The sequence below is a fragment of the Planococcus citri genome, chromosome 1 (genome assembly GCF_950023065.1).
Source record: "Planococcus citri chromosome 1, ihPlaCitr1.1, whole genome shotgun sequence".
Taxonomy (NCBI): domain Eukaryota; kingdom Metazoa; phylum Arthropoda; class Insecta; order Hemiptera; family Pseudococcidae; genus Planococcus; species Planococcus citri.
The window spans coordinates 38,096,103-38,123,196 of record NC_088677.1 but is presented as its reverse complement, the minus strand read 5'-3'; the positions used below and the strand labels follow the sequence as shown (position 1 = coordinate 38,123,196).

Sequence of the window (27,094 nt, the reverse complement as noted above, 5' to 3'; positions counted from 1 at the left end):
TTATAAAAATAAATTTATACAAGATTTTGATTGAATCGCCAGTGTTGCAAAATTAAATTAAAAAACCATTTTAACACGTTAACCGCTTAAAAAGGATTTCAAGTGGAGGTAAACACATTCTCAATACTGAGATTAATGATGTTAAAGAACCACCGTTATTTTGCATTTTCTAAAAGGGGTGCTTTTGAATACTGCAAGATTTCTCATTACAAATTACATACCTTCCACACCCCTTCGTCAGCGTGCAGGTACAACGTAGAAGTTCAACTTGTTTATAAACGCTCGGTTGCTTTGCTTTTACGTTCTTGAATAAATTTGCTTTACCCACTTGCTAATGACACCTTTCGTGCTCGGCGAATCTGGCTTGACAGCGCTTACCGTGTTTTGACGCTCTTTTTAGAATTAAGATTTATACTATTTTACGCATCTTTGATCGGATTGAATATTTTTCGGCGTATTGTCTCTCCATCTGTGTTTTTCAATTATCCAACGTACAGAACAGCACTGATCTAACCTAACTTAATCGTTTGTACCTATAACTGTAATAATTATCCTGGATTTATTTTACTTTCAGGAACTGGAGAATCGTTGGTCGGATTCCCTAGATATATGATGGTCGGTGATAAAGATAACGGCGTTTATAATTTGAGAATACGCAACGTGAGCTTGGATGACGATGCCGAGTTCCAGTGCCAAGTGGGCCCGCTTCGTAATCCGACCCATGCACCTATTCGAAGGATAGCGAATTTGACCGTTCTATGTGAGTGTAACTAGCTATACCTACGTATAAGTACATTTTCTTCAATGTTTGTGAAAATATTTTCTTTCAATTTGATAGCCAATTTTAGGCGATATTTCAAATTTTGTTGCGTGTGAAACACGTTGGTATTTCGTTTAAGTGTTTTAAGCACAGAAATTCGTATGTGATGGACAATAGGATATCTCGTATACGAAAAGAAATCGTGTTTTATGGCTAATTGGTCTCGGTATACGTTGGCGAATGACATCGAAAACTGAAAAGAATTGCGGTATTTTAGAAAATATGCGGCTGATAGCGTCGAATTCCACCGTATAACTGTCATTTACTATTAACAAACTTTCGTCTAATACTCGTAAAATGGCTACAGCCGTTACGCTGCATGTACATATTTATCGTCATTTTATCAAACTATTTTCCGACCAGATAAATATAGAAAATTGCACAAAATAGAAGAAATTGTCTCGGGGGTTAATATAAAAGAAGTTTACAATGTAACTCAAAATCTATGTCAGATTTTCACTATTATACGAACGAAAGATCAAATTTATTCGAGATTAGTTGGCGAATGGTTTTTTTTTTCAACGAAAACATCGACCTATTGAATTTAGTTCACACAAAAAGGAATATGTGAAAATTAGGCGTTCGAGATTTTTGTCATTTTTCCCCTTTTATGTACTCGTATTTGGTGGGTATATTTTTGCTTTTCTTTTTCACCTTTTCGTCGTGTACAATCTTATAACTTGTTCGGCCTTTGAGATTTCGTCGGCGAGATGTTATGTACCCCCATAGTGAAGATTTCGTTCGAAAAATACGATTTTTCTCGGAATTTTGTAAGGAAAAAAACCTATTTTGTAATGTTGATAAACTCCATATAAGGTTATCCGTAGTACCACGTGTTGTGTGCCCTTCCAATGTGATTTTTTTTCATTTGCTACATACATTTTTTTTGTTGACAAAAAAAAACTGAATAGAGTTTATTTATCCCACAGGTGCTTTAGTGATGCGAGTATTTTGGATTATTTTTTAATTTTTTCCTCAAAATTAAGTATCTACCTATAGGTATTTCATTGATAGTTGAAAATTTTAATATTAATTCCGCTCTTGTCTAAAGCCTGATTTTTTGATATTCACTGATAATTTTTCTGTTATGGTTGGAAGGTTTTTGCTTTTTAAACGTAGGTATTTTTGATGGATTCATATTTCATGTAATTTGATCAAATGAAATTAAATTTTTTCATCGAACATAATTTAAAAGCTTTTTTTCTCTTCGAGAGAAAACTTGCTTTATGTTTTTCATTTAGTTTGAAATTTTTGCTTTGAAATACCTACGTATTTTAATGTAATTTTTCTGATGAGCTCTTTTTTGGTGCATCGTTTTCGAATACTTTGATAAATAAGATTGCCTTCGTATTTTACAAATTTGAAAAAATGTATAAGCTTATTAGGAAAAGAATACTTCAAATGTTATTTTTCCACTCGTTTAAAAATCGTTTTATTGTAAAAATGTTTTTGGAAGTATTTCTAAGTGGAATTGAAAAGCACATGGATAACGCTACTTGATAACTAAAGCAGTTGTAGCGAAACTCTCGTACCTTGGAGTGAAAAATTTTACGTAACCCTTATTCTTTTTGGATATTTTCTTCTTGAATTCTAGTTTATAAATCCTTTACACTCACACACTCTCGGGACTTTGAAAAGGATAACCTTAATAAAATCTGTATCAAATGAAACGCTCGCCTACACAATAAATCATTCGTCATCTTACCATTCTAGCTGTTTCTTTACAAATTCTGCATTTTGCCGGTTATAATGAATGATTTACTTTTCAAATTTCTAGGTATCCTTTAAAATATTTCCTTGAGCGAATTTTTTAATAAACGGCTGCTCGATGAGAAACGTCTCTTTGCACGAGTTTTCATTTTATTTGTACAAGTTCATTTACCTATTTGCCAACTTGTACCTTTTCAACTTTGATAATTGTAATGGCTTGTTTATTTTTAAACGGTATTTCTTTCTCTGGTTGTATGAGTGTTTCGAATCTCTTAGTACCTTTACCATTATGGTTTTTAGATTTTTTTTAAAAAGTAGGTATTCGATGTAAGTAAGTACCTACATACTTACTTGAGTGGTTTTTTTTCATATTCTTGAAAATTAATAAACATTGAATTATCTATTTTTTACTGAGAAAATTTTTTTTGAAATTGTCGTCTGAAACTGTGTAAATTAAATACGTAACGTAAAAACATCCGTGGTCATTTCTAAAATTATTATTACCTATTATTAAGTGTTATTATTTTTTTTTTTTTGAAAAAAAATATATAATTTTGAGTAGGTATGTATTTAATTTACTGACATGAAGTGGCAAATTTTTCTCGGATTTCCAAATGTAAATTACTTACTTGATTTGGAGGGTAAAGTGAGAATTTACTTATTCAGTTACTTACTTACGTATACCTAGTCGTACACAGCTGTTTCAATGAATTGCGGTCAATGTAATGTAGCTAACCTTTGGAATGTAAAAAATACGGAAACGAGACCATTTTACGCTTTTTGAAGCCAAAAGCAGAACGAAATAGTTTTAAAAATTTGATGCTACTGGTGTAACGAAACAAAAGGAGTTTACTTCGCTGTAACTCGAGTTCACCTTGTGCGAGGTGAATTTCCTTCTTCATTTAATGGTGACTTTAGGGAAAAGATGTAGGTAGGTAAATATTAAGTGGGTTCATGATTCGTGCGATATGTTAGGTAGTTACAAAGTACCCATATTATTATTTGCTCGTGTCACATTTAACAACGTTAATCTTGTCTTGATAAATTTTTAGACTTGAACCGTTAAACTGAGCAATAATAACGTAATTCGTTTTGTATTTTGAAAATTACTTTTCTCGTGAGAATGAGATTGAATTCTTCTTGAAAATTCCTGGGGTAGAGTTCTCATAATTTAGTAAAGGAGGTGATTGAAATGCATGAAAAGTTTTTAGCAATTAAAGAATTGAAAAATTTGATTATACGCTTTTTAATAGAGTAGGTACCTATTATTTGCCTTTCGAACTGGTGGAGAAAAATGAGTCAACTGTAGAGCTAAAAAAAACTACAATGGATGCCGGGCTTCGATGTCATATTTCATTATTTTTCCAATTCATTTGTCGAAATATTTCGCAATTTCGTAAACGATTTTAATTTTACGAAAGAAAAACAACTTTAAAAATATACCTATGTTTCATAAGAGATCCTTGATTTTTGGCGTTTCAAAAAAAAAAATGAGGGAAATTTTTTACCGTTGGACTGTGGTAGGATAATCTGCGTAAATGATTCGGAAGAATGTTACAAAAGAAGAAAAAAGAAAGGTAAAAAAATTCCTGAATATGAACTTGCAGTGTAGAATGTAAACGCAGACATTTCCATTAATTTTTCGTAAATAGAGTTTCCTCAAAAAAATAACGAATCCTCAAAGCCCCTCGTAGCAGCCTCATAAAACGTAGTAATTTGTGAAGGACTTCGCGGCAAACCTAATCATATGGAGGCAAAATGAAGTCCCATGTTTCGTAAACAAGAGACTACTACGATGGCCGTGACCTCCTTGGGGACCTCTCCCGAGAGATCGTATGAAAAAGGGAAATTACCGAAGCGTGCGACACTCCAACGAAATTCTCAATTTTATTGCGATAACGCAGATTTTATTTATACAGGAAAAAATGAGAAAGAGAGCAAAGTAAAAAAGAAGAAAAAAAGAAGATGGAATAAAAAGCCAAAATGGAAACGAACTTGGTTACAAACTGAGAAAAAGAAAAAACAACATACAAATAAAATGGAGCAAAAACAAAATCGGCCACAGATTTTAACAGATCTTTCGGCGTGTTACAATCAAAAGCCATGGCCCGACAGTTGCAATAAAAAAAGATGACCATTATTTACGTTGGGCAACGTGCGAGTAAAAATTCTCAGTGTTATCCTCGCTTATGTGGCATGTGTTTTTCAAATTTGTCTCAAAATCAATGTTCGCGTACTGTTAATGGATTTTATAAAGCAGTTTTCGTGCCTTTAAGCGTAAAAATAAATACGTATTATTTATCTAATTTTTCCGGAAGGCATTTTCTCTCTCGCGATATAATTTCCATCTTATACTCATTCGAAAATTTTGCACAAAAATCAATAAAACTATAGGTAGGCTAGTTATTAGGGGCACTTTAATGTCAAGAAATTTTAGAACAGTTCGTTAATAATGTGCCACGGCCTTTTACTCTCCTTCTGATTGTGAGATCTTTTCTGAGCTAATATATAAGAAGGTGATACCTGCCTAATAGTTTATTTTTCTGTTTTTTTTTTTGTAATTCTCGTATTTTTGTATCTTGGTCTGAAGCCTGAACTATTGATGAATCATGTTTGAAGGCACCAAAGCACTTTACAAATTTCACGAACTCCAAAAAATGTTGATAGGCTACAATAAAAACAAAAATTAAGGATAAATTCAAACTCGGAAATTTTCGTACGACGTTTCCAAACTGTAAATACCTGACTGAACTAATTGAAAGACGAACAAAAAATTTATTAATCGATTTACTAACGATAATAGGATCTAATTTGCATAGAGTTTATTGTAGGAAATATCGCATGTGCGGTGTAAGTTTTTAAAATACTTATACCTGCCTGATTCGGCGTTGACTAAAAATCCAGACCAAGATATAAATGATTCGGATATTTCTGCTTGATGGTTTTAGAGGAAAAGGCAGTGAGCGATGCTGTAGATTTACGAAGCTCTTTATTTTCCACTTTAGCAGCGTTCACTCTAAAACACAAATCCCTTTTGATGAATATCGAGCCCCCTCGTCGTAGAATACGTTGCGCGTTTTTCGTCGATTATCTCGGCTCATTTTCTGAAGTTCTTGTTACGTAACGAAGTATATAAGGTAGTGTCCTCAATGAATCGTTTTACTCGTCTCTTCTTGCGTCTCTCATCGGTGATTTACCGTACTTTTGTGTTTCACTTCATTCTTAATTCTATTACCCTGACACAAATTCCAGATAATTAGGTAGTATTTGATTTTCTATTAAATATGCAAATTGAAATTCCATTATATAAATTACTGCTGGGCAATGAGCATGAGAAAACTCAAAAGGTTTTTATCTCTCCCGTGCGATTTCCTTTTGTTTTTTCTCCGGCTGGATGGTAAAGAAAAGATGTGTAAGATTGATCGATGCTTGTTTCTTACTAATGTGCCTGAATTTTTCCTATACTCTACGAATCTAAACAGTGTAGTCATGTCCTGAAAACATGACGAAATTGAAAATCCTTCCTCCGAACACGTTTGTGAAGTTTTCCCCTCAACTTGGGCATACTTTGTGAATAAATTCTTCGATCGTTTCGATGCGAGGAAAAATATCTTGTAAAAAATTATCAGATTTCATATTGCGTTAAAAAAAATATCGAAGCGTATTGAAAATTGGCATTATTAGAAAACTCGTATAATTAACAACGCATCAAATACACGCCTTTAGCAGAACAATAGCAAAAATCTGTATTTAACAGCATAAAATGTCAGATTCGTTGCACCAGCAATCGCTGGGTAATTTTATTCTTCTGGTGATTTTTTATTGTTTTAGCACGAATGGTGTAAATTAGTTTGAAAAAAGAAGAGGAAAAAGGCTGGTGAAAAACATGAAAAAAAAACAAAGAAGAATGAAAAATAAAATTCAAACAGTTTTATCGAATATTCGACAGCAGAATTGATTTAAATTATGCAGGGTGGTGCTTATTTATATGAAAGATATTTGCAAGTAGGAAATTGAGTAAGGAGGATTAAAAAACTTTTTTACGGCGTATCGGTTGCTTGAGAAATTTAAAATTTTACCAATTATCCGGAATGAGAATTAAATTAACTTTTTGTGCCAAGAAGCTAAAAACGAGAAAAGGATACTCTGATACTGGAAATACTTCTCTCGCGGATTCGACAAACAAATAGAACCCGTTAAGAGAACTCCTGCCGCTGACATGAAATCAGTACAATAGGATTCCAATTTGCATGTTTAATTGAAAAGGCTAAATTAGTTTATCCAGTCAAGTTTTGTTTTCTACTAAAATTAACGGTTAGAAGAAGAAATTTGGAGATAATCCAGATTATACGGACACGAATAAAGACAATGACAAAAATTAAGATGAAATGAATAAAGAATGAATTTACGTTTTTGATGGTGTTCAAAAGGAGAAAATTTACTGGGCTGGGTCTAATTTCTATATATAGTATTTTTCGTGTAATCAGGCCAAATTATGGAAAATAGTGTAAATAAAGAAGGAACAAATTAAACGTCTGGAACATACTTTTTCCTTTTTTTTTGTTCGTACAATTTCAGTATCTGTAGATATACTTACAAGTGAACAAATACCTGTACGTACCTGTGTTGCTATTGGCATCAAAATTTCTCAATTTTGCTGCTGAAAAATATTTTATTATACTTACTTAAAAATACGATTTATTCATCTCAAAATTCAAATTTCTATCCTATAAGTAAATGAGTTTTTAGAAAGAAAAATAGTTTTATCAATCCAAACGGATTCTTTTGCAACTCTTATTTTCACGCAAGTACTATATGTAAGTTTATAAGTAGGCCTATTTACGACAAAGAAAATGACTTTAGTCCTTCTCTGCCTACTGGGTGAAAAAAAAACTTGACGAAACTGTACAGAATTGATGTTGTTTTATCATCGAGATTTTCTTATAACAAAATTCTCGACGTATTTAACAGAGCTATTAATTTACATCGATTAAAACGACGAAATTTAGATATCCTTTGAAACTTGGAAATTGCTTAACGCTTGATTTTTTTTTCTCATTACAGCTCCACCAGCGTCTATCGAAATGGTCGGCTATAGACCAAATTCGACCGTGGAAATTCATCAAAATCAAGAATTAGTTTTGGAATGTTTGGTGAAGAAATCTAAACCAGCGGCCAAAATTGTTTGGTACCGGAATTCCAACGAACTTAAATTAGGTAAGTGAATTTTTCTTTCTGTCGTTTCTGAAAGTATTCCAAAATGGGAGTATTTGTTTAAATGAAGTAAAGCCTAATGTACTCGTATTTAGCGAACTAAGATAAAAAATATATAAATATATATTACTTGATCAGAATTCTCAAGAAGCTTGTTGTCGTAGAAGTTGATTAAGGTGGAATCTTGAAAGATTTTGATGCAAATGCTCGTTTAAATTTCGGCTTCATTGGTCATTCTGAACCCAACAATCAACGAAATTGAGACGAGGATATTTTAAACGCATTGCACGAAAACTAAACTTAATTGATTCGATTGAGTGGTCGGCGTGGTGGTTCCAAAGTGGTTAATTTGTGTTAGTTAACGTTTAGTTTATTGTAAAAGTACAAAGTAGTCTTCCAATTTAAATGTTCTGGAAGACGACGAGACGGCCAGAAAGGAAGGATTGGTAAACGTCTTTAAAGTATCCTTGAATCCTTATCATTAACCGTATCAAACTCTAGCTGTCGAGCTTTTGTACCAGGAGAGATTATAATCTTCTTCTTCTCCATCTAGTTTAGGAACAAAAGAAGTAAGAGTTAGATTTTAGCTCGACAAAAGACGAAGATGAAATATGTTATTTAATTTACAGTTTTAAAATATTCTCGTATACGATTTTAATAAAAGATTCGGCCTTTCACAATTCTTTAAATCATTATAAAGATTATGGGAGAGGGATAGGAAGGGAGTTGTATTTGAAAGAATCCAATTTTTTTATCTCACTGGGAACATCAGCTAGAGCCACTATAGTGAGAGTAAACGCATGCCAGAAGAAGTGGGATCAAAAAAATCAGATCATAATCATTATAAGCATCTTTGAAAATTGACCCAATTTTAGGTGGCACTGGGAACGGTGATATACTTCGGATCCAGAAAATAAAGTCATATTCTTGTTCAGCACATTTTGGAAACATAAATATTCGATAGGTATATCGCATGATTTCGACATTTTTTCCCATCTTGCCTCAAAATTGGAGATGGTGCGCCAATTTTCCTTTGAAGGTGTCCTGCTGTCCACTTCGACATTTCGAACCAGTACAAAAAGGGATAATTTTGGATCAAAATCGTACTTAACCATACGGGTATCTCTATTATCGAGGATACACGCAAATTGGCATAGTTTAGGATGTTAATAAAATTGCATAACCAGTTTGCCGTAAATACGTAAATTTATTTCACATAATTTCATTTTGTAGTTCGGTGTTTTGATTTTGCTAAATTCTTAGAGTGTTCAGTGAAACAACCACTTTTATGGCCGCCTCAACCATTTAAGGTGGTAGGAGAGCGGCTAGTGATTTTCACGAATTTGCGATTTTTCGAGAGGCATCCGAATTTCGAAGACTCAGCTGTTTCAATTTAAAAAAAAAAAAGTTAGAAAAATAGAATACCCAGCTACAGTGAAAAGCAATAGAATTGCATAGATTCAACGATTGTCGGGGGTGATGTAATTTGTCGAAGGAACATTTGAGTTGACGATACAGCGTGAAATTTGAAATGATTATACACATACAAATAAAGTGGCGCGATTTTATTGGACGATTGTTTTCCTTTGTGATATGTGTAGCTTGACACTTGACAATTTTTCACTTAAGGAAAGAAAACTCGTTGGAAAATATTCGTTACGCTCGGGATACAGTTACTGCTTCTAACTGTTAGGTACCTCTGTAGTAGCTCTATTTCCCTTTAAAAGGTATATGAGAAAATGCTTGAATGTTACGAGAAAATTCTCTTAAATTATGGAGCTGTATATAAACAATATTAAGCTGAAATTTGTATTCGTCGCTTGTATTTCGCCTTGCTAATAGTAAACAAAAGAATATATTTGAGAACACGATCCATTTTACGACAGATAGTTAGCATGGGTATGTGTTAAATGGCGTATGTGCGCGCATTATATGTATTTACCTACCTACACACACGTACAGGTGTAATATATTCAAACGTATTGAAGGTGTTTGTTCAGTTACATTGAAACGAAATTACCTACGTCAAAGTAGAGCTTTTATTTTTTCACTAAAGAAAAACTCTTCTTGCCTAGAGGTGTCTGACAAGTATCAATCTGTTTTTTCTGATAACGATACTGAGAATTATTTTCAAAACTGTGGATAATTCTGTCAAGTTCAGAAATTATGTAGAAGAGATCGAGTCTGCAGGTCTGAGATTTTTGCTACATTACGTTTACGCCATTTTGCAACTTAATTTCAACATCCTTCTGTAATATGTGTATATAAAAAAACAAACAAACAAAAACATTTTGTTGTCCACCATAAGTTACTTTTATGTAGATGTATTCTTAATTTTTAATACGTTATTAAGAGATAAGAGATTAAAGCAGTTCGTATGAGTAATACGAGTATATCCATCTAAATAATATACAGAATAGACAAGTTATCGACATAATACTCATCTAACGATGAAAGATTACTTTAGACACGTAATTCGCAAAACAGAAAATTCATTTTGTCGTTCCCCATTATGTGCTTAGTGCTTATTTTGCTCGTTGTGTTGTTTCAGAAAACCGGGTTGATAAAGTGATGGAATCGAAAGAAAGTCATTCGAAGGCGAAGCTATACGACGTGTCTAGTCGTATTCGTTTGACACCGACAGCTGAAGATGATTATATTAATTATACTTGTGAGGCGCAGCATGAAGCTTTGCCTTTGGATATGGCTCTCAAAGTTACCGTTCAACTTAGTGTTATGTGTAAGTATTTAATACTTTGTTAGTACTCAAAAGCACATGTAAGTATAGGCGTAGATGTAGTTGAAGCGTTCCTCAAGATAAACGATGAATATAATTTCAATTCAATTTTGTTTTACGGCCAATATTACTCGGTCATAATATATGTATCTAACCTATCTAAGATTTTTGGAATATTCGCGGGTTTACATTTTCGTCATTTCGTGAATTACCTGAACGACTTTGTAAATAAAAATTTGGAAATATTTCACTGAATTACTTTTCTCGTATTTTATTTAGAATACCTACCCGAATAGCTAGATTTACCCTATACCACAAAAATTCCTCAGAAATAAGGAAATATCGGTACTTTACCTACATAGTACATACCTATTTATTAATTCCTAAATTTCTATTATTTCAACAGATCCACCTGAACCTCCGTATATTGAAAGTTTTCCTAAAGGAGATAAATTCAACCGAGGTGAAAAAATAGAATTGATATGTAAATCTCGTGGAGGAAATCCGCCAGCTCAACTGGTATGGTACAAAAATGGAGAGCAAGTGCGTGATACAGCTGAATACCGGTAAGAACCCTATTATAGTGGTATATCTAATAGACAAAAATTCGTTTTTTTCCCTACGTGAATTACCTATAATAGAAAAAAAGAAAATGATTATTAGAGGAAAAATTTTACTTTGAATCATCAGAATTGTCAAGCATTATTTAATGACTTGATAATGTTGAAATTTCAACTGTTTTTGTCCTATCAAACCCTCCAAAAAGTGTAAATATACATATTTATAATTTCATAATTCTGACTCAATGGACTGTCGAAACATCAGAACTTATAATTTGTACCTACCTATCTACCTAACTAGTAACTACCTCGTACATAATATGTTTGAGTCATTTAATAGCCTAAAGCTGCACCTATAGTAGGTATCGATGCGTCTATTCGTTGAAACTGTATGTATGTATATATTTATTCTTACCCGATTTTTTTCAGTCAAAATGGAAGAATGTCAGAAAATGTATACGTATTTACGGCGGAAATGGATGATAATAAAGCAAAATACACTTGTGAAGCATCCAGTGTTGTTGGTCCTACCCATATGAAAACAGAACTAAATCTTACCGTACACTGTAAGTGATTTTTTGACTACTTTTTCCTAATACATATTATTAGCCTGCCTATCTATGTAGCTATTGTATTTATTAAAAAATCGTTCTAAAAGAGACAAAGTTGTATCTCTCTTTACCTACTTACAGCAGGGTTGCACGTTGATTTGCGCGACAAACGTACTCATATTTCTTATTTTATTCAAAATTCGTTATAAACATTCCAAAACATTTTGAGAATTGAATTCAGATTTCTGTCTAAAACTTTTAACATCTACTCGTACATAACCTTACTTATTTTTCATGAGTGAATTCAAAATTTCAAAAATTCGTCAACATTTGAAACATGGAATCCTATTTTTTGACAGCATATTTTAGGATGTATTTTCAATTCTTCGTTATTTCTAATGAAAGTTTTTCTGTCGGCTGGGCTCTAAATGATATACAGTTTGAAATAGGTACTGAATTGGTCACAGATTTCAAGTTTTTTGTAATTACCTACGAGATGGGCAGATTACCACTCACCTATCTACTCGTACTTTTAAAAGTCATAAACGATGTTGTTTTTTAAAGTAGCATTCGGGTTTAATTTTTCTTTTGTTCAAGTTATAAGCTAAAAGAAAAGAGTTTTCTCATACGACTACGAGTGAGTAGGTATTATCTGCAGAAAAAGTTTTTCTTCTCGAATTACTATTCTTATTACGTTGCGCTAGAGGATGTTTTAACGTGTATTTTAACATCAAGTATTACTTGCTTCCTTTTTTAATTAGGTACCTTCCTTTACAGTAATTATATGTATACATTTTTCATCGGCCTATTTATTTTCCGAATAACTTGACAATAAAAATATGAAATAGGTACCTACATTTTTATGCCAGCAGTAAAAAAAATGCGTTTTTATTTCAGACGCACCTACACAAGTTACCATTCTCGGTCCAACGGAAGCGAAAGTAGGAGATTTAGTACATCTGAACTGTACGACTGGAGTTAGCAATCCGGCGGCGTCAATAAAATGGACGATTGACGGACGTCAAGTTCATAATACGACGTACAAATCGGAGGCTGAACCCCACATCGGTTGGATTAGTTCATCGGTCATTTCAATACCTATTACACCGGACAGATCTAATATTATCGTGATATGTCACGCTGTGAATTCGTACGTGGAAGAAAACGTGGTGAATACTCACACCATTAACGTGTTATGTTAGTATCCAGAGAATATATCTATACCTATCTACCTACCTACACAGTACACATATAGTAATATCTATATGCTTTTTATAAATTTCGATATATATTTTTTTCACGTTGACGCGTTCACAGATCCTCCAGAGGCTCCTATTATTAGCGGATATACACCTGGCGAATACATCGAATCTGGAACAGTGAAAACGTTAAAGTGCAAATCAACCGGTGGAAATCCATTAGCGTCACTCATGTGGTACAAGAACGATAAAAAGGTGCGTGGCGCGTATTATGATTTGTAGTTGTTGAAATTAATTACTGATGTTTTACGTCCGTAAATTGAAATGTTACCTTCGAATTTACGCAGATTGATAAGGTACCTGTCAAGTCTGATAAATCTACCGTGTATTCGGAATACAGCATTTTCGTAAATGCTACAGACAACGAAGCTATTTATAAATGCGAAGCCTCTAATCTCGCCACTGACATTCCGTTATTCAAAATCGTTAAACTTAATGTTTACTGTGAGTAATACATACATTTGTACCTATAGGTAGCTAATATTATGTACTTGTGTATTTTTTTTTCGTTGTTTTTTTTTCTTCTTCAAATCAAATTTCAACTTGTTTGTTTTGCAATTCTAATTATATATTTGTAATCACAGTCCCTCCTGATACGGTGAAAATAAAAAAAGAACCAAAGGTATTACGAGCTGGTAGTGCGGCTAAGTTGATTTGCGACGCAAGCTCTAGTAATCCGGAGGCTGATTTGACCTGGTGGAGAGATGGTATTCCAGTCACCGAAGGAATCAGCAAAATGAGTAAACCTGGATTACACGGTGGAAACGTGACCACGAGTGAACTATCTTTAAGTATCACTCCCGATATGGATAGAAGCGAATATATTTGCCAAGCTGAAAATACCGTGATGAAGCGTAAAATTCACGCCGATGATGTTTTATCTGTTTTATGTAAGAATCATAATTAGATATTTATTTTTGTTTTAGTTGCTTTAATTGTGAGGATATGTTTATTTTAAAAATTGATGGTTTGAGAAACTTTTCGATAGAGGCCTGAAGTTAGTCACTAAAGTAAAAAAAGGCATGGAAAACGCATTAATTTGACTTAAAGAGAAGATTTTACTAGGGGGAAAGGTAGATTTTTTTATGTGAAAGTACAACAAATTAATTTGTTTTGGAAATACGTAGGAGTAGGTTGAAAATTTTTCAAAGTTCACATTAAAAGGCTCATTCCACGTAAAGTACCGGCTGAAAAATTATAACTTTATTTCATTTCAGCATTTTAAAATATGTATTGAAAAAATAATTTTTACTTTTCAATCAACAATTCAGCGCATCTCTCATATATATGTATGTTTGCTTTGGGTAGATAGGTAACTATTTTCAAAATCCAAATTAGCTAATCCTAAATTTCCATTTCAGATAAACCTATTTTCAATGATTTGAACGAAACGTCATTCATTAACGTCGAAGGAGACGATTTAGTAATAATGCTTCAAGCAAATGCTCAACCTTCGGCTATTTCCTATACCTGGACTAGAAATGGCGAACGTGTTTCAAAATTTGATGGCCCGGTGCTTAATTTTACTCGAGTGGATCGTAAGGATAGTGGATTTTACACCTGTGAAGCAAGTAATAGCGAAGGATCGGCTACGATGAATTTTACTATTACCGTTCAATGTAAGTCATAAACATATTTTTGAGCATATTTTAACAATAGTTGATTAGGTAATAGGTACCTAGTTCATGGGTACAATTTCAGGCTATATGAATGAAAAATTCATTTAAATCTCGCCTTACGTATACAGAAATTAAAACGTTACAAATCTTTTAATTTCAGACCCTGCTTCAGTTAGTGGTATTTCAAACGAAGTATTGGTGGATGAAGGTGAGCACGCGGAATTATGGTGCACGGTAGATGCTCTACCACTCATTTCCGATCATATTTCTTGGAGGAGGCCGGGATTCCCATTAGGAGAAAGAAGCGCGGTGGTCTATAAAAATAATACGTCCTATTTAACCGTACACGATGTAACGAAAAAAGATATGGGACCTTTTTATTGTGTTGCCGATAATGGTTTAGGAAACGAGACAAGTCAGCCGGCTTTGTTGATCGTGAAACGTAAGTTCGACAAATTCTGAAATGAATCGAGTAGGTAACAATTCCTATGGAAACTAGTCACAAATTTCAACCTGTGATTTTTATCTTACAGATAAACCAGAATTCGATCAATCTCCAGTGCTGCAAAGAGCTGCTAGTCGTCCAAATGAAACTGGTAGGCTAATTTGTAGAGCCTCCGGTGCGCCAAAATTAACATTTTCGTGGTCTAAAGATATGGCTTCGCCTATTGCCAATAATACGAATAAATATTCTGTTCATTTCAACAAGGTAGATAGCAGGTTTCCAGTACCTACCAACTGAAGTGAAATTACTCGTAGTATATATAAAATGTGTCTATTCATTACACGATTTGTTTTATAGCTCGATGCGATAACATACGAATCGATTCTATCAATTCGAAACGTTGAACCGAAAGATTACGGATTTTATCAATGCAGCGCTCATAACAGTAAAGGCTCCAAAACAACTAAAATTAATTTCACCACTCCTACTCACCCTGATCCACCGCTATCAATGAATGTTGTTAATACTACCCATGACACGATAACAATCGCTTGGACGCCTGGTTTTGATGGAGGTTTGATTAATTGAAGTTATCATTCATCATACTCAATTGTAGAAATAGGTATATTCTCAACGATACTTTTTTTCGCTCTTTCAGGAGAACCGGCGAGATATAAAATTCGATACGCAGAATCGCATTCAACTACGCTAAATTATCGATATTCCGAAGTTGATAGTAATACTGTTCAAACGATTACGGGGCTACAATTAGGAACTCCTTACATAATTAGCGTGTTGGCGTATAATAGTTACGGAAAAAGCGATTATGCGAAAGGCGTTAAAGTCGTTACATCAAGTAAATTCCTTTTTTCTTTCTGCCTTAAGGGTTGCCTTGTTGCTTTTTATACGGTTATTGTTATAATATTCGCAAAAAAAAATACCTCGCTTAATTACATATTTAATAACAAAAGCTGATATAGGTAGCGTTGTTTTGTATTAGTTTTTCTCAGTTTCAACTTTACCTATGCTTTTTTACTTTCACGAGTTAATTCGAAATACATATTTTATGATTTAAAAAACATTCCAGATAGGTAAAAATATTCTTCAAGAAACTAAATCTAGACCATCGTAATACCTATGATGACTAAAATTAATTAAGTAATGATGGTGCGATTTTTTATTATTTTTTTTAATGGAAAAGTAAAACGAAATCTATTGATGTACTTGCTCAAAAAGGAACGTATTACAGTAGGTTACTACGAATTTTGTCTTTTTGATGTGCCATCTTTTAATTTAAAATGAAGAAACAGAAGTCTTTCTAATTTTTTTTTTTTCTTTCAACGCGGAATTTTTATTTTATGGGTGGATAACTTACTAACTAGGTAGCGGAGAAGTTACTATCTACCTAGCTTCTTTTCTACCTACCTAGAATATTGCCTTATTTTATGCTTAATATCATTATTCACTAACTCGCTTATGCAATTACTAACATTGATGTGATGGGTAATTAGGTGAAGCTCCTCCGTTTTTACCCAGCCTGAGTGAAGTAACAAGTAATCGTGGAAGAATGTCATTGGTGGTTGGCGCGGTTGTGGCTTTAACTTTAATTCTGTCGAACATATTGTTGTTGGTGTTTTGCTTGCTAAGACGGTCTAGGAAAGAAATAGTTGCAGGTACGTTGACAATGCATTTACATTTGTATTACATTTTATTACAGACGTCCCGGCAGAAGCACTTCTAGTCAATGCGGAATTTCCGCTGATGTTTATATTTTGCATAGCTGCCACAGCTGCATTATTATTACTCATCAATATTTGTATTCTTACTGCGTTTTTCTATAGAAGAAAAAAATTTCAAGGTAGTACATATTCTTTGATATTGATTTAGCGTAGGAGTCTCTAACATGTGGCAAAATAATTTGACGGAAATGGTTTTAAGATTTGTGGGAATTGTTAAATTCAATAAATATAAGTATCGGTATTATGGCATTTTTACAAAATTCATTTATTGATTGCAGGAAATAACGAGCAAAACAGTAACAAATCGGGTACTATTGAAATGTACGCTCCGAGTAGTTATAATGAAACGATGACTGGTGAAACACTAAGTTCAGTTTCGGAAAAGTCAGAAACATATTCAGATTCGCGGCAAGATTACGTATGTTGTTTTCAAACTCACCTAATTTTCAGTACCTATATGTTTTGTCTTTTACCACTTATCTCTATCTAAAATGATTGATTAATTTAGGACGAAAAAAGGAAAAATTGTGGTAACACATATATGATCGAACCAATCGATTACCCTTTCCAATATCCAGGATATGATACCCATCCCAAAGATACGAGTATAGGTCGACACAGAAATCCTTACATTAGTCATAATGGAACTGGTTCGTTCAATTTCACTCATTCCTTGGTCACAAAAGTATAGAATCAGCTGATTTCAAAATTTTGTTATTAATATTATCTTTTTTAATTTTATTTTTTAGGATATCAAAGTGAGAATTCAAGTCGTTACAGTAGTACAGCGGATCCTCGTTATGTTACATATCCTCCACCGGTTCAATTTGCTCAACCAACTTTACCATCAAATGGTACATTAAGATGTGGTGCTGTGCCTCCTCCTGATGTAACTGTGTTAACAGCTCCCCCTCCAATTTCCATGTCAACTTTCAACTATGATAGTTCAGAGACTGAAGGTCATCTAGTTTGACAAGAACTTACTTATCTCTGAATTACTCTCAGAGATAATATGCGCATAATCAGCAATAATTGTTTTCTATTGTGATATTCTTCTTTTTAATTTATTTTTGTGAGTTCATATACTTACTTACTTTTTTTTTATAAATTATTTTAATGCTGTTGAATGTGTTTCCTTTTATATGTTTTTATTTCAGTGAAAAAATTTATGTTGTGATTAAGTTGTTTTGTTAATTTCATTTGTTTGTTTGTTTTTATTTTTCTCTCTTTGTACCTATCGTTCGCGAGTACCTACTTTGTAAATTGTTCTAGGTATATCTATTTTAGTTTTGTAGGACTTTGTTGGAAACAGAAATTGTCAGTATTTTTCGAATATTCGAATCCCCATTGATCAACCATGGTCATTTATTATGTATCGATAGAATGTGCATAGGTACCTTGTACTTTGTGTGCGTAGGTGCCTAGATTACTACTTATCTAGTTATCTATCTTACGTTTTTGTGTTCGTTTTTAAAACAATTTTCACCAATACATTCCTGCAGATCTATTCCACATAAATTTATTAGGTACTCAAATATGTATCATTTTGTTGGATTATTATTATTTTTTTCAACTTGCATGAAATTCGTTTGATACGCGATTAAAACATTTCGAAAGTTTTATTGAAAAAAAAAGATAGTTACAAGCGAAGTTATATTGAACTGGTCCTTTGCTTTTTTTGTCATCATTGAGCTTGCTGTGTTGAACTCGAATACTTAATATTTATCGTAGTGTTGCATTTCCCTTCTTTTTTCTCTTACTTTTCATTTCTTTCATTTCTTTTTTTTCGAATGTAAAGTAGGTAACGCTCAATTATATTCGTGAAATTGTAAATATTGTACATATCTTTGTATAGATAATTTTGTGATGCATCTCATCTAGATAATTTTTCAATTTAAAAAAAAGTAAAATGTGATTTAAATATTGTGTAATCATCCGTCTAATTTTACTCTGCATTTTTTTATATTTGTGTATTTTATTCTTACTTTTTTTTTACCCCCTGCTACATTGTTTTCCTTCGATCCCGCTCGCATAGCTTTTACTATATTCCATCGTATTATGAATGATAAGTATTGTCAATGAAAAAGTCTAGTCAAATATTATTTTTAAAAATGCAGTTGAAAGATACTTTCCATTTATTATTAAGGTTGACTAACCATACCAACATTTTGTTACTAGAGAAATTCGCGCAAATCATTATAATAACAGATTTATAACAATCAATTCAACATGGTTTTCTGTGATCACAATTAAGCGAAAAAAGAAAAAAAATCGTTTTTCTTAAGTATTAATGAATGTAAGCAATATCATGAATTATTTTGTAATTTTTTATGTACGAATCGGTGTATTTGACCAATAAAATGTTTTATTTTTCTAATTGTTGTTTTTGGATTAAGATTAATGAATCGGCTGATGGTTTGAAACCTCAACAAATTATGAAATTGATCACGCAATTCATTCATAATGGACCAGTTCATTCTTATTAGAAAAGCAATATCTACGATAGTTACTGAAAAAATTTAAATTAAATTTTTAACAGAACTTTTAAAATGACAGTTGACGCGTACTTCGGGTTCACAGGTTCAGAATGAGAACGTCATTCATCGTCAACATCAGTGTGGGTCTGAACTGAAGCTGAAGCTGAAGTCTGAGTCTGAAACAAAAACTCTTCTCCTCGTTTTTCTCATCTCTGAAAAGTAGAAAAATCGAAAAAAAAGAATAATGTTCCACAACAAAAGCACTAAATTTATTTTTTTTTAGTAGTAGGTTGGTATATTTTCAATAAAAATCATACCGTCAAAAAAATTGATAAAACATATTTATTACCAAAAATTGAACAAAATCTTCTTTTGAAAAATTCAAAATATGAAAAATATCATAAAAATCATAAAAATGAAATGATTCAAAAACTGTAAGAGAAATGCTTCAATATTAGAGAAATTACATTTGAAAAAACACTTATCCGCATGGTGAATAGAATTTTGGATGCGATAAAGTAATTCGTACAAATTAATTTAAAAAACAAAAAACTTCATATTGAACAGAAAATTTTTGATTTTTTGAATTCCTTTGGTTATCAAACTTGAAATTGATACTTGGAATTTGGAAAATGAAAAATGAATGACGAACGAATGTGTGAAACTGCGATTGCATCACGATCACGAATGAATGACTGGAATGACTGGATCCGATGTGACAAACAAAATTTTCGACATTCGGATTCGAGAAAAAAAAATAAAAATAAAAACTTGAAAAGTAAAAAAAAATGAATAGTGATACTAGCGCGCTATGTGTCAACCGCTGTAAGCTGGAACATCTAGACAAGTGGTGAAATTATCCATAAAAATGGTATTCATGACTGTATCGTAGATCAAAATGTCAACAAAATAGCAAGTAACTGATAACATGAAAAAAGTTTAGAAAGTTGAGGATTTTTCAGTTTAATTCAATTTATTTTAGTTTGGCAGTTCTAATAAAATGGCCAAAAATGATAAAATTGTCGATCAGTACACTGAGTTAGAGAGTCAATTCATATTGCGACTCCCACCGGTTAGCCTTTTGTTTTTCATTTATTATATCCCCAATATGTAAAGAAAAAGTAACCATTAATTTTATGTTATAGGAACCTGCCAAAGTCCTTAGAGAGGCACTGAGATCAGGAGCCTCACTAAAAGATCGATTTTCAATTAAACTAGAAAATGATGTTCGGAAAGCTGAAGTAAAATTTGATCATTGGTATTTTTTTGCTCGAGTAAGATCATTGCGTCAGTCTTGTTTGCTGTATGAATACAAATACTATTGAGCTAAGTTTTACTTTTACTTTATTATTTATTTAAAGGTCGTAGATCTTCCATGCATCATCGAATCATTAAAAACCATCGATTCCAAAAGCACTTACAAAACCGCGGATATCTGTCAGGTAAATCCACATTGAAAATCTTATTTCTTGATTGAAAAAGAAAATGACTAAATTATGTGCGAATTTAAGATGATGATTTGTAAAGAAGATGAAGATCCTATTCAATCTGACGAAGAAGACAAAACTAAACAAAAGAAGAAAGATAATGTAAAAGTTGATAAGAAATACCTTTGGCCTCACGGCATTACCCCGCCTATGAAAAATGTACGACGTCGGCGTTTTCGCAAAACGTTACGTAAAAAGTATGTTGAAGCTCCCGAGATTGAAAAAGAAATCAAGCGATTGTTGAGAGGAGACAGCGATGCGGTTAATGTGAAATGGGAAGTAATCAATGAACAAGACGAAAAGTCTAAAGCAATGGGCGTTACTGTGAAAGAAGAACCTTTAGCTCAAGGAATTGCCCACAACTTGCATTCAGAAGATAATACAAATGTTGACGTTGGTGTGTGTTCATGATATTGAATTTGTATTTCATTATTTTGTAGTTTATTAATTTGTTGATTTTTTTCTTTAATAGCGGAACATGATTTGTTCGGCGAGGCGCTCAGTGATTCTGAAGATGAAGAAACCAATAATAACCTGTTAGCTTTGGACGAAGATAACAGCAGGCTGTCTTGTGAAGACAGTAGCCGATTATCAGATTCTGTTTCTCTTCAGGTTTACCATCAAGTTCTTAACATTTCGTCGCATTCAGAGTGTTTAGTTTTATCAATTTTTTTAATTCTAAATTACTATTACAGAGTCACTCAACCGGACGAAATCCTCTTGTCACAGAATTCCGAAAAGAAATGTTCTCTCAACACAATGATTTTGTGGTACAGATGCCCAATATAAAATCTGAAATAGTGTATGAATTTGAACAGCCATCTTCTGTTTCATCAAATCCTGAATTTTCAATCAAATCTGAGGCATCCAATTCATACGATTTTGAAGTGGGTAAAAACGACGACCCAAATAAATTCACCACAGAATACATACCGGAATCATCTTCAGGTAAATATAATTCGATTTAAAAATCATCTTCAAGTATTTGTTAACTTCATGGTTGAGAAATGATCGATACAGGAGATATAAGAGCTCGCATGGAACAATTGGAAATGGAATTGGCAGAGCTGAAAACCAGACGTAATAACCAGGAGACTGAGATTGCTAATATAGAAAATTTGGCCTTGAGACAACGGTTCCAACATAAATTGGATAATCTGCTTGCCGAACAAATGGAAAAAGAGCAACAAGTAATTTTTTTTTATTTTTTCCGAATAAATGAAGATTTATTCAAATTTTACGAGTTTATTTAGTATGTTTTCACAATTCTTCACCGTTTGATAAGACGTACGCGATGTGTTCGAAAAATGACTGCATAGAAACAAACCGCGGTGCCTCAATTTTACCAATACGATATTGTATATAATCCATAGATTTTTTACATAATCAATCGATTTTTCCTCTCATTTTTTAGTTACTATTGTATATGGCAACGGCATAAAAATTTTGTGGTAATTCCTGTATAGTCAATTAGTCATCCCTGCTAAACTTACTTTTTTCTTTGTAATATCGAGGACTCGACTTTAATTGTGTACAGAGTAGCAGTCATTGATTGAAACAGTTTTCCAACATTTGCTTCCTTGTAACATACGTATCAAAGAAGATTTTCTAGTTTTTTTTCGATCAGTATTGTAGTCTATATAGTGAAATATTGTGAAACCATTCAGATTCAGAACCACCTTTTCAACTTTTCTATCTAATACATATTACAGTATTTTTAATTCACATTGTCTTTAATTTTCGTTCTTTTCTAGTATCAAGAGCTCGTTGCAATTTTGGATCAGCAATAATGTGGAAAAAATGATGCAATATTGGACCAAATTATCATGTGGAGCATGAAAATACTTTTTTCATTTTTTATTTTTTATTGTGTGTTTCTGAAGCGATAAATATTTACGTATACGCTTTCATTTCAATGATACCTACGTATCACAGCATTTTTGCTAAAAGTATACATATTTTTCTCATGTTGAAATAAATATTTCCAGTTTATTGTAACCAGTGCTGTACTTGTCTATTGGAATTCTACTGCATTCACGAGGTTTACACTTTGTATTTTACGTACACTTTTCTGAGAAAGAATATTGCTGAAGTAATGTTATCAATTTATGAATAATTGTCTATGACAAACACATTTTTATTTATTACTGAAAATATCTTGGCGAAAACATGTTCATTATGATAATTACCGCGAAGGAATATTCGAAATAAGATATTGTAAAGATTTTACAATGTTTACTGCTTATACTGATGAATATCGCTGTGGTTTCATGGTGTTTCTAATTGTAAGTTTTGTCTGAATGTTTGGACCAAAAAAATGAGAAATGGGAATATAATATATTTCAAACTTGATACAAATTACCTACATCAACGCATCAATGAATTACTCACATTTTTTTCTGTCTTCGTAACGAATTCCTTCGCTAATAAATCATTTAGCAGGTTCTGGAGATCAGTTAATTCTTTTTTCGATGGCACTGTTTTCTGTTTCAATCAAAGAATTCGTTTCTTTTTTTTTCTCCAGCTCAGAAGATTGTAACCTACGGCATGTTACAGAAATACTCACTACGTTACGACGTCATTCTCTTGTATTCTTACATACCTTCGGAAGTTAGGTCTACGTTACTGAGGGTAGCAGTTTTCTTCGATGAAGAATTAAATTGATCAGAAGCCACCTTGCCTGATATCTTCTATACTTGAAACAGTTGAAACGTAAGATTTACAGATCATCTCTATCATATGTACATAGTTGCTATTGAAATAAATTTGTAGGGTAAGTCCGAAATAATGATACCCCGCTTCACTTGGTTTATATGTTCCCTCGACCTACACATTTACGAGGATCCTTGTCTTTCTTCATCACAATAAAATCAAAGAGCAAGTAGGTTACATACACTTTAAGGTATGAATCAATTTTTTTCAAATACATACGAGTATCAAAACTCAAAGTCTCGAACTCGAGCGAAAAAAAAGGAGAAGGTCGATTGTACATTCAATTCACAATCACTTGCTATCGAAACGTGACGGGTTGAAGACTGGGAAGACTGGAGTTGTCGACTAATAACGATTTTTAATTTCAGAAAGCACTAATACGTCGGGTTGGAGACCAGATGCAGAGCATTGGTGAGTTGCGTTTTATTTGTAACATTTTTGAAAAACCTGCGATGCCTTAATCTATTTTTATTTTTATTTTTTAAACGAATTTTCTGTAAGAAAACAATTATAATAGTGAGAAAGTTACTCTTAATACGTCCTTAAGATTTTACACCCATCACTTTTTTTTTCAACCAATCGAAAAGCACGCGAAATTGGTGACCTCAATAGATTATTACAAGTCAGAGTCAGAGGAAGGGAAGATGACTGAGCTTTCTTACTCGACATGACCAGAGTGAATCGAAAATGGAAAAATGATGGCGAATCACTTGATGTTTTTCCAGGTTTTAGTGTCCCAAAATTGCGGAAAAGTTGCTTTTCGAAGAGTTGATTGAAATTTAAAAAAAAATCATTCCAAATTCCAATTAATGAATATCTTCCAATCGTACATAGAATTTTTGATTTTTGGAAAAGCTACAAAAATAGTAAAATTACCGCAATATAGCTTCTCAAATTATAAGTAAACATTTTTTTCATTGATGGTTAGGTACCTAGATCAACAACTTTTTTGGAAAAAAATAATTGTTTCGGGATTTTTGTGTAGCAAAAAATTGGGAAAAAAATTCGAAACACCGATTAATTGTTTCGAAAAAAGTCATAATTTCTGGTCTAAATAAATAAAAAAAAACTTCGTTTGAATTATTTTTGACAATTTTGACAATTTTTGAATTCAAATGATTTTTGTCATTTAGGAAAATGGAAGGCTGGTATTGAAAAAAAAAATTTAAAAGCGATCGGTTGTTTTTCAATAAAATAAAACAATTTATAATAAGTAGGTAGGTAATTGAAATGTTTAACATTTTTTCAAATTGAAAGTTGAAATATTCCAACTTATCACTTAGGTATCTACCTAGCTACCTACTTTTGCTCAGTTTTCAATTATGGTATCATATACACGTGAGGCTTTAATTTTACCATTTCAACCAAATCAAATACATATTTCTGACTTTGAACTCCATGCAAACGTTTTCTGTCAATTTTCAATTACTTACAGGTTGTGTAAGTGAACCGATCATGGCGAATGAAAAAAATTGTAGATAGGTACCTAACTTGAAACTGATAGTCACAATCGAGTTCCGATAATTTTTTAACATAACTTTCAAAGCTTAAATGCATTTTAATTTACATATTTAATTGAAAATTCAAATTACAATTTTTTCACTCGCCATGATCGATTCATGTTTACATCCTGTAATAATATACCTACCTATGACAATCGTGTTCACACAATAGATAAAAATTGACAATAAAAAATTAAAAAAATTACTTCGTAGTTCGTAGTTTAAGTGTTGCAAGTCATAAAGCATGACAAGGTGTAAATAAGTTCAATTGTAGTGTACATTACGTTCAAGTACCTGCCTATAGGTAATCAGGTATTGCCAACTTTTTCAACAAAAAAACAACAACAACAATAACACTTACTTTTTTCATTACGATAGACCAGAATAGCATGCTTAAAAGTTAAAAGTACCTAACTATTAATTATATGGATTTTGGTTGTTGTTCTTTTTTTTTCTTCTAAAACCAACAAAAATTTGTTATATTTATAATATTGAAATGATGTAGTGAAAACAATTTTTCAACTAGCTAAACAAATGAATAAATAAGTGACATCATTGATATTTTCGTGAACCTGACTAATAAAAAATTTAGTTTGAAAAATTCTTAATTTTGGACTAAAGCTGTTTTCTAGGCAGATCACTCAATTGAGGTGGCAATTGAAAATTACTTCTCGACTACTCGTTAACCTACGGGGCGTGCAAGGAGCCCGTTGCACCTAAAGTATAGACTTTCAGGTAACGCTATGTGGTCAGTTGGTCAGTCAGTATCTGTTGTGCCTACACTCCGATGAATTTATGATTATCCTTATTCCTCAATGATGAAAATTTAATTGGCTTCAGCGTGCTCATTTTTTTTTACTCGAGCCCTTCTTTAGCGTCAGAATTGATTTTCTATAGTAGATAACTATCGTATCACTGTCAGTTTTCTAAGGAGAATGACGAAGAAGATATCATTTCCAAGAATGTGCGGAAATTTTCCGCGTCAGGGGTCAATGTCAGTAGGTACTCAAAAGTCGAATTTCTGTTCAATGATATTGTTTGAGTTCGAAATTGCAGCGTCGCCAAGGATTAGGTACATTTACTTATTATGGCGCTTGACGCTGATTACACCTACCATCTAATCTAGGATTAAATTAAGAGAATCACAGAGGGAAAAAATCAATATTATATTAGAGAAAATATCGTAGAAGTACATAATTTCCTTTTACAATTACCTATGTACGTAATTCAATTTAAAATTATGACACGATGTTTCAGACCAGACTGCTGTTTACCATAAACATCTAAAAAGAGATATTTTGCGGTAAGTTACCCGGAAGGATTAAAAAAAAGTACAGTATACGAGCAAGAATACATCTGCGTAAGGAAAAGAAAAGAGAACAACGCAAACAGTATTTTGATACTGAAGAAGTCTTTTGTATTTGTGTCTACGTTGGTTTTTGCTTTTACCTCCGCTGCTCTGCTACACCAAAGCCATCTACCCGCTGTTGGAAAATGCTGGTAGTAATTTTTGGAATATAACGAAAGCGTTGTAAGATAACGTAGTGGTTCAGCAGTTTCATGATTGTGTCGTGCGCGTACGGATGTGTGAGTCTTGTACTCGGTGTTACGATGTCGAAGTTTTTCGCGATATCGCTTTTATCTTCGCCTGTTTGAATTTTTTCGCCGGTTAATTGATTACCTTATTTTTTACATTTCAATTTTTTAAATCGTCTTTTCGGTTTTTTTTTCGTCATTTTTGTGATGTGGATTGTTTAATATTAAAATGTGGAACAAACTTCCCTTCGGTGTTTTGGGCTTATTATGCGCCAGCTATTTCAATTTCATCTCAGTAGTGGGTAAGTTGATCTGTCTGTGTATTTTTTGAATTTGTTTTACCTGATATTCCAGAAAGGATTATTAATGGTTAATTAATGTTCCAAAATTGTTACTCGATGTGTAATATGTGTTGTAAATAAGGTTTATTCGAAGATTGGAAGCACCTTATTCTAAAATTCGTGTCTGATAAGAACCAGTGGCCAGTGGGCCCTCTGCCTTATTCAGCTATTCGCAATAAATTTTATTTCAGCGTAAGTATGTGTAAAAAATTTTGAAATCAGGGATTTTCAATTGGTATATTGCTGGAGTTGTGGTTGAATAAATAGAAATTGTGAGACCACTCACATGTCAAAAATCAAAATTGGTGTGTTTGTTTCATCATTGTCATTAGTAATGTTATGCATTTTTTTCAAAGGAGTTGAAATTGATAAGTATCTTGAAAAC

The 27,094-nt window shown here is 32.7% G+C and overlaps 3 protein-coding genes across 5 annotated transcripts in view; all 3 read left to right on the top strand.

Moving 5' to 3' along the window:
• Window positions 1-19,031, top strand: part of LOC135831775 (nephrin-like) — a 195,717-nt gene extending 176,686 nt beyond the window's left edge. Inside the window, exons 3-20 of one of the 2 annotated variants that reach the window (XM_065344524.1) lie at window positions 575-760; window positions 7,595-7,747; window positions 10,296-10,484; window positions 10,888-11,047; window positions 11,471-11,607; window positions 12,490-12,789; window positions 12,910-13,046; window positions 13,139-13,295; window positions 13,436-13,741; window positions 14,213-14,470; window positions 14,631-14,912; window positions 15,004-15,179; window positions 15,273-15,489; window positions 15,574-15,771; window positions 16,633-16,773; window positions 16,933-17,072; window positions 17,163-17,304; window positions 17,404-19,031. In XM_065344524.1, the coding sequence (XP_065200596.1) occupies window positions 575-760; window positions 7,595-7,747; window positions 10,296-10,484; window positions 10,888-11,047; window positions 11,471-11,607; window positions 12,490-12,789; window positions 12,910-13,046; window positions 13,139-13,295; window positions 13,436-13,741; window positions 14,213-14,470; window positions 14,631-14,912; window positions 15,004-15,179; window positions 15,273-15,489; window positions 15,574-15,771; window positions 16,633-16,773; window positions 16,933-17,072; window positions 17,163-17,304; window positions 17,404-17,627 (3,503 nt within the window). In that variant the 3' untranslated portion in view covers window positions 17,628-19,031. Of the gene's footprint in view, window positions 1-574; window positions 761-7,594; window positions 7,748-10,295; window positions 10,485-10,887; window positions 11,048-11,470; window positions 11,608-12,489; window positions 12,790-12,909; window positions 13,047-13,138; window positions 13,296-13,435; window positions 13,742-14,212; window positions 14,471-14,630; window positions 14,913-15,003; window positions 15,180-15,272; window positions 15,490-15,573; window positions 15,772-16,426; window positions 16,589-16,632; window positions 16,774-16,932; window positions 17,073-17,162; window positions 17,305-17,403 lie in introns of both variants that reach the window. The other variant, XM_065344522.1, reaches the window with a different exon arrangement.
• Window positions 19,032-20,025: 994 nt separating this feature from the next.
• Taf7 (TATA-box binding protein associated factor 7) lies at window positions 20,026-22,616 on the top strand. The gene is made up of 8 exons (XM_065344521.1): window positions 20,026-20,203; window positions 20,277-20,405; window positions 20,493-20,573; window positions 20,643-21,015; window positions 21,091-21,230; window positions 21,314-21,566; window positions 21,639-21,808; window positions 22,373-22,616. The coding sequence occupies exons 1-8, from the start codon at window positions 20,132-20,134 to the stop codon at window positions 22,406-22,408; spliced, it is 1,254 nt and encodes a 417-aa protein (XP_065200593.1). The 5' UTR covers window positions 20,026-20,131; the 3' UTR covers window positions 22,409-22,616.
• A 3,738-nt stretch (window positions 22,617-26,354) lies between these two features.
• The window catches only part of LOC135831771 (nephrin-like), a 201,280-nt gene continuing 200,540 nt past the window's right edge, over window positions 26,355-27,094 (top strand). Inside the window, exon 1 of one of the 2 annotated variants that reach the window (XM_065344520.1) lies at window positions 26,355-26,670. In XM_065344520.1, the coding sequence (XP_065200592.1) occupies window positions 26,598-26,670 (73 nt within the window). In that variant the 5' untranslated portion in view covers window positions 26,355-26,597. The remainder of the gene's footprint in view (window positions 26,671-27,094) is intronic. The other variant, XM_065344519.1, reaches the window with a different exon arrangement.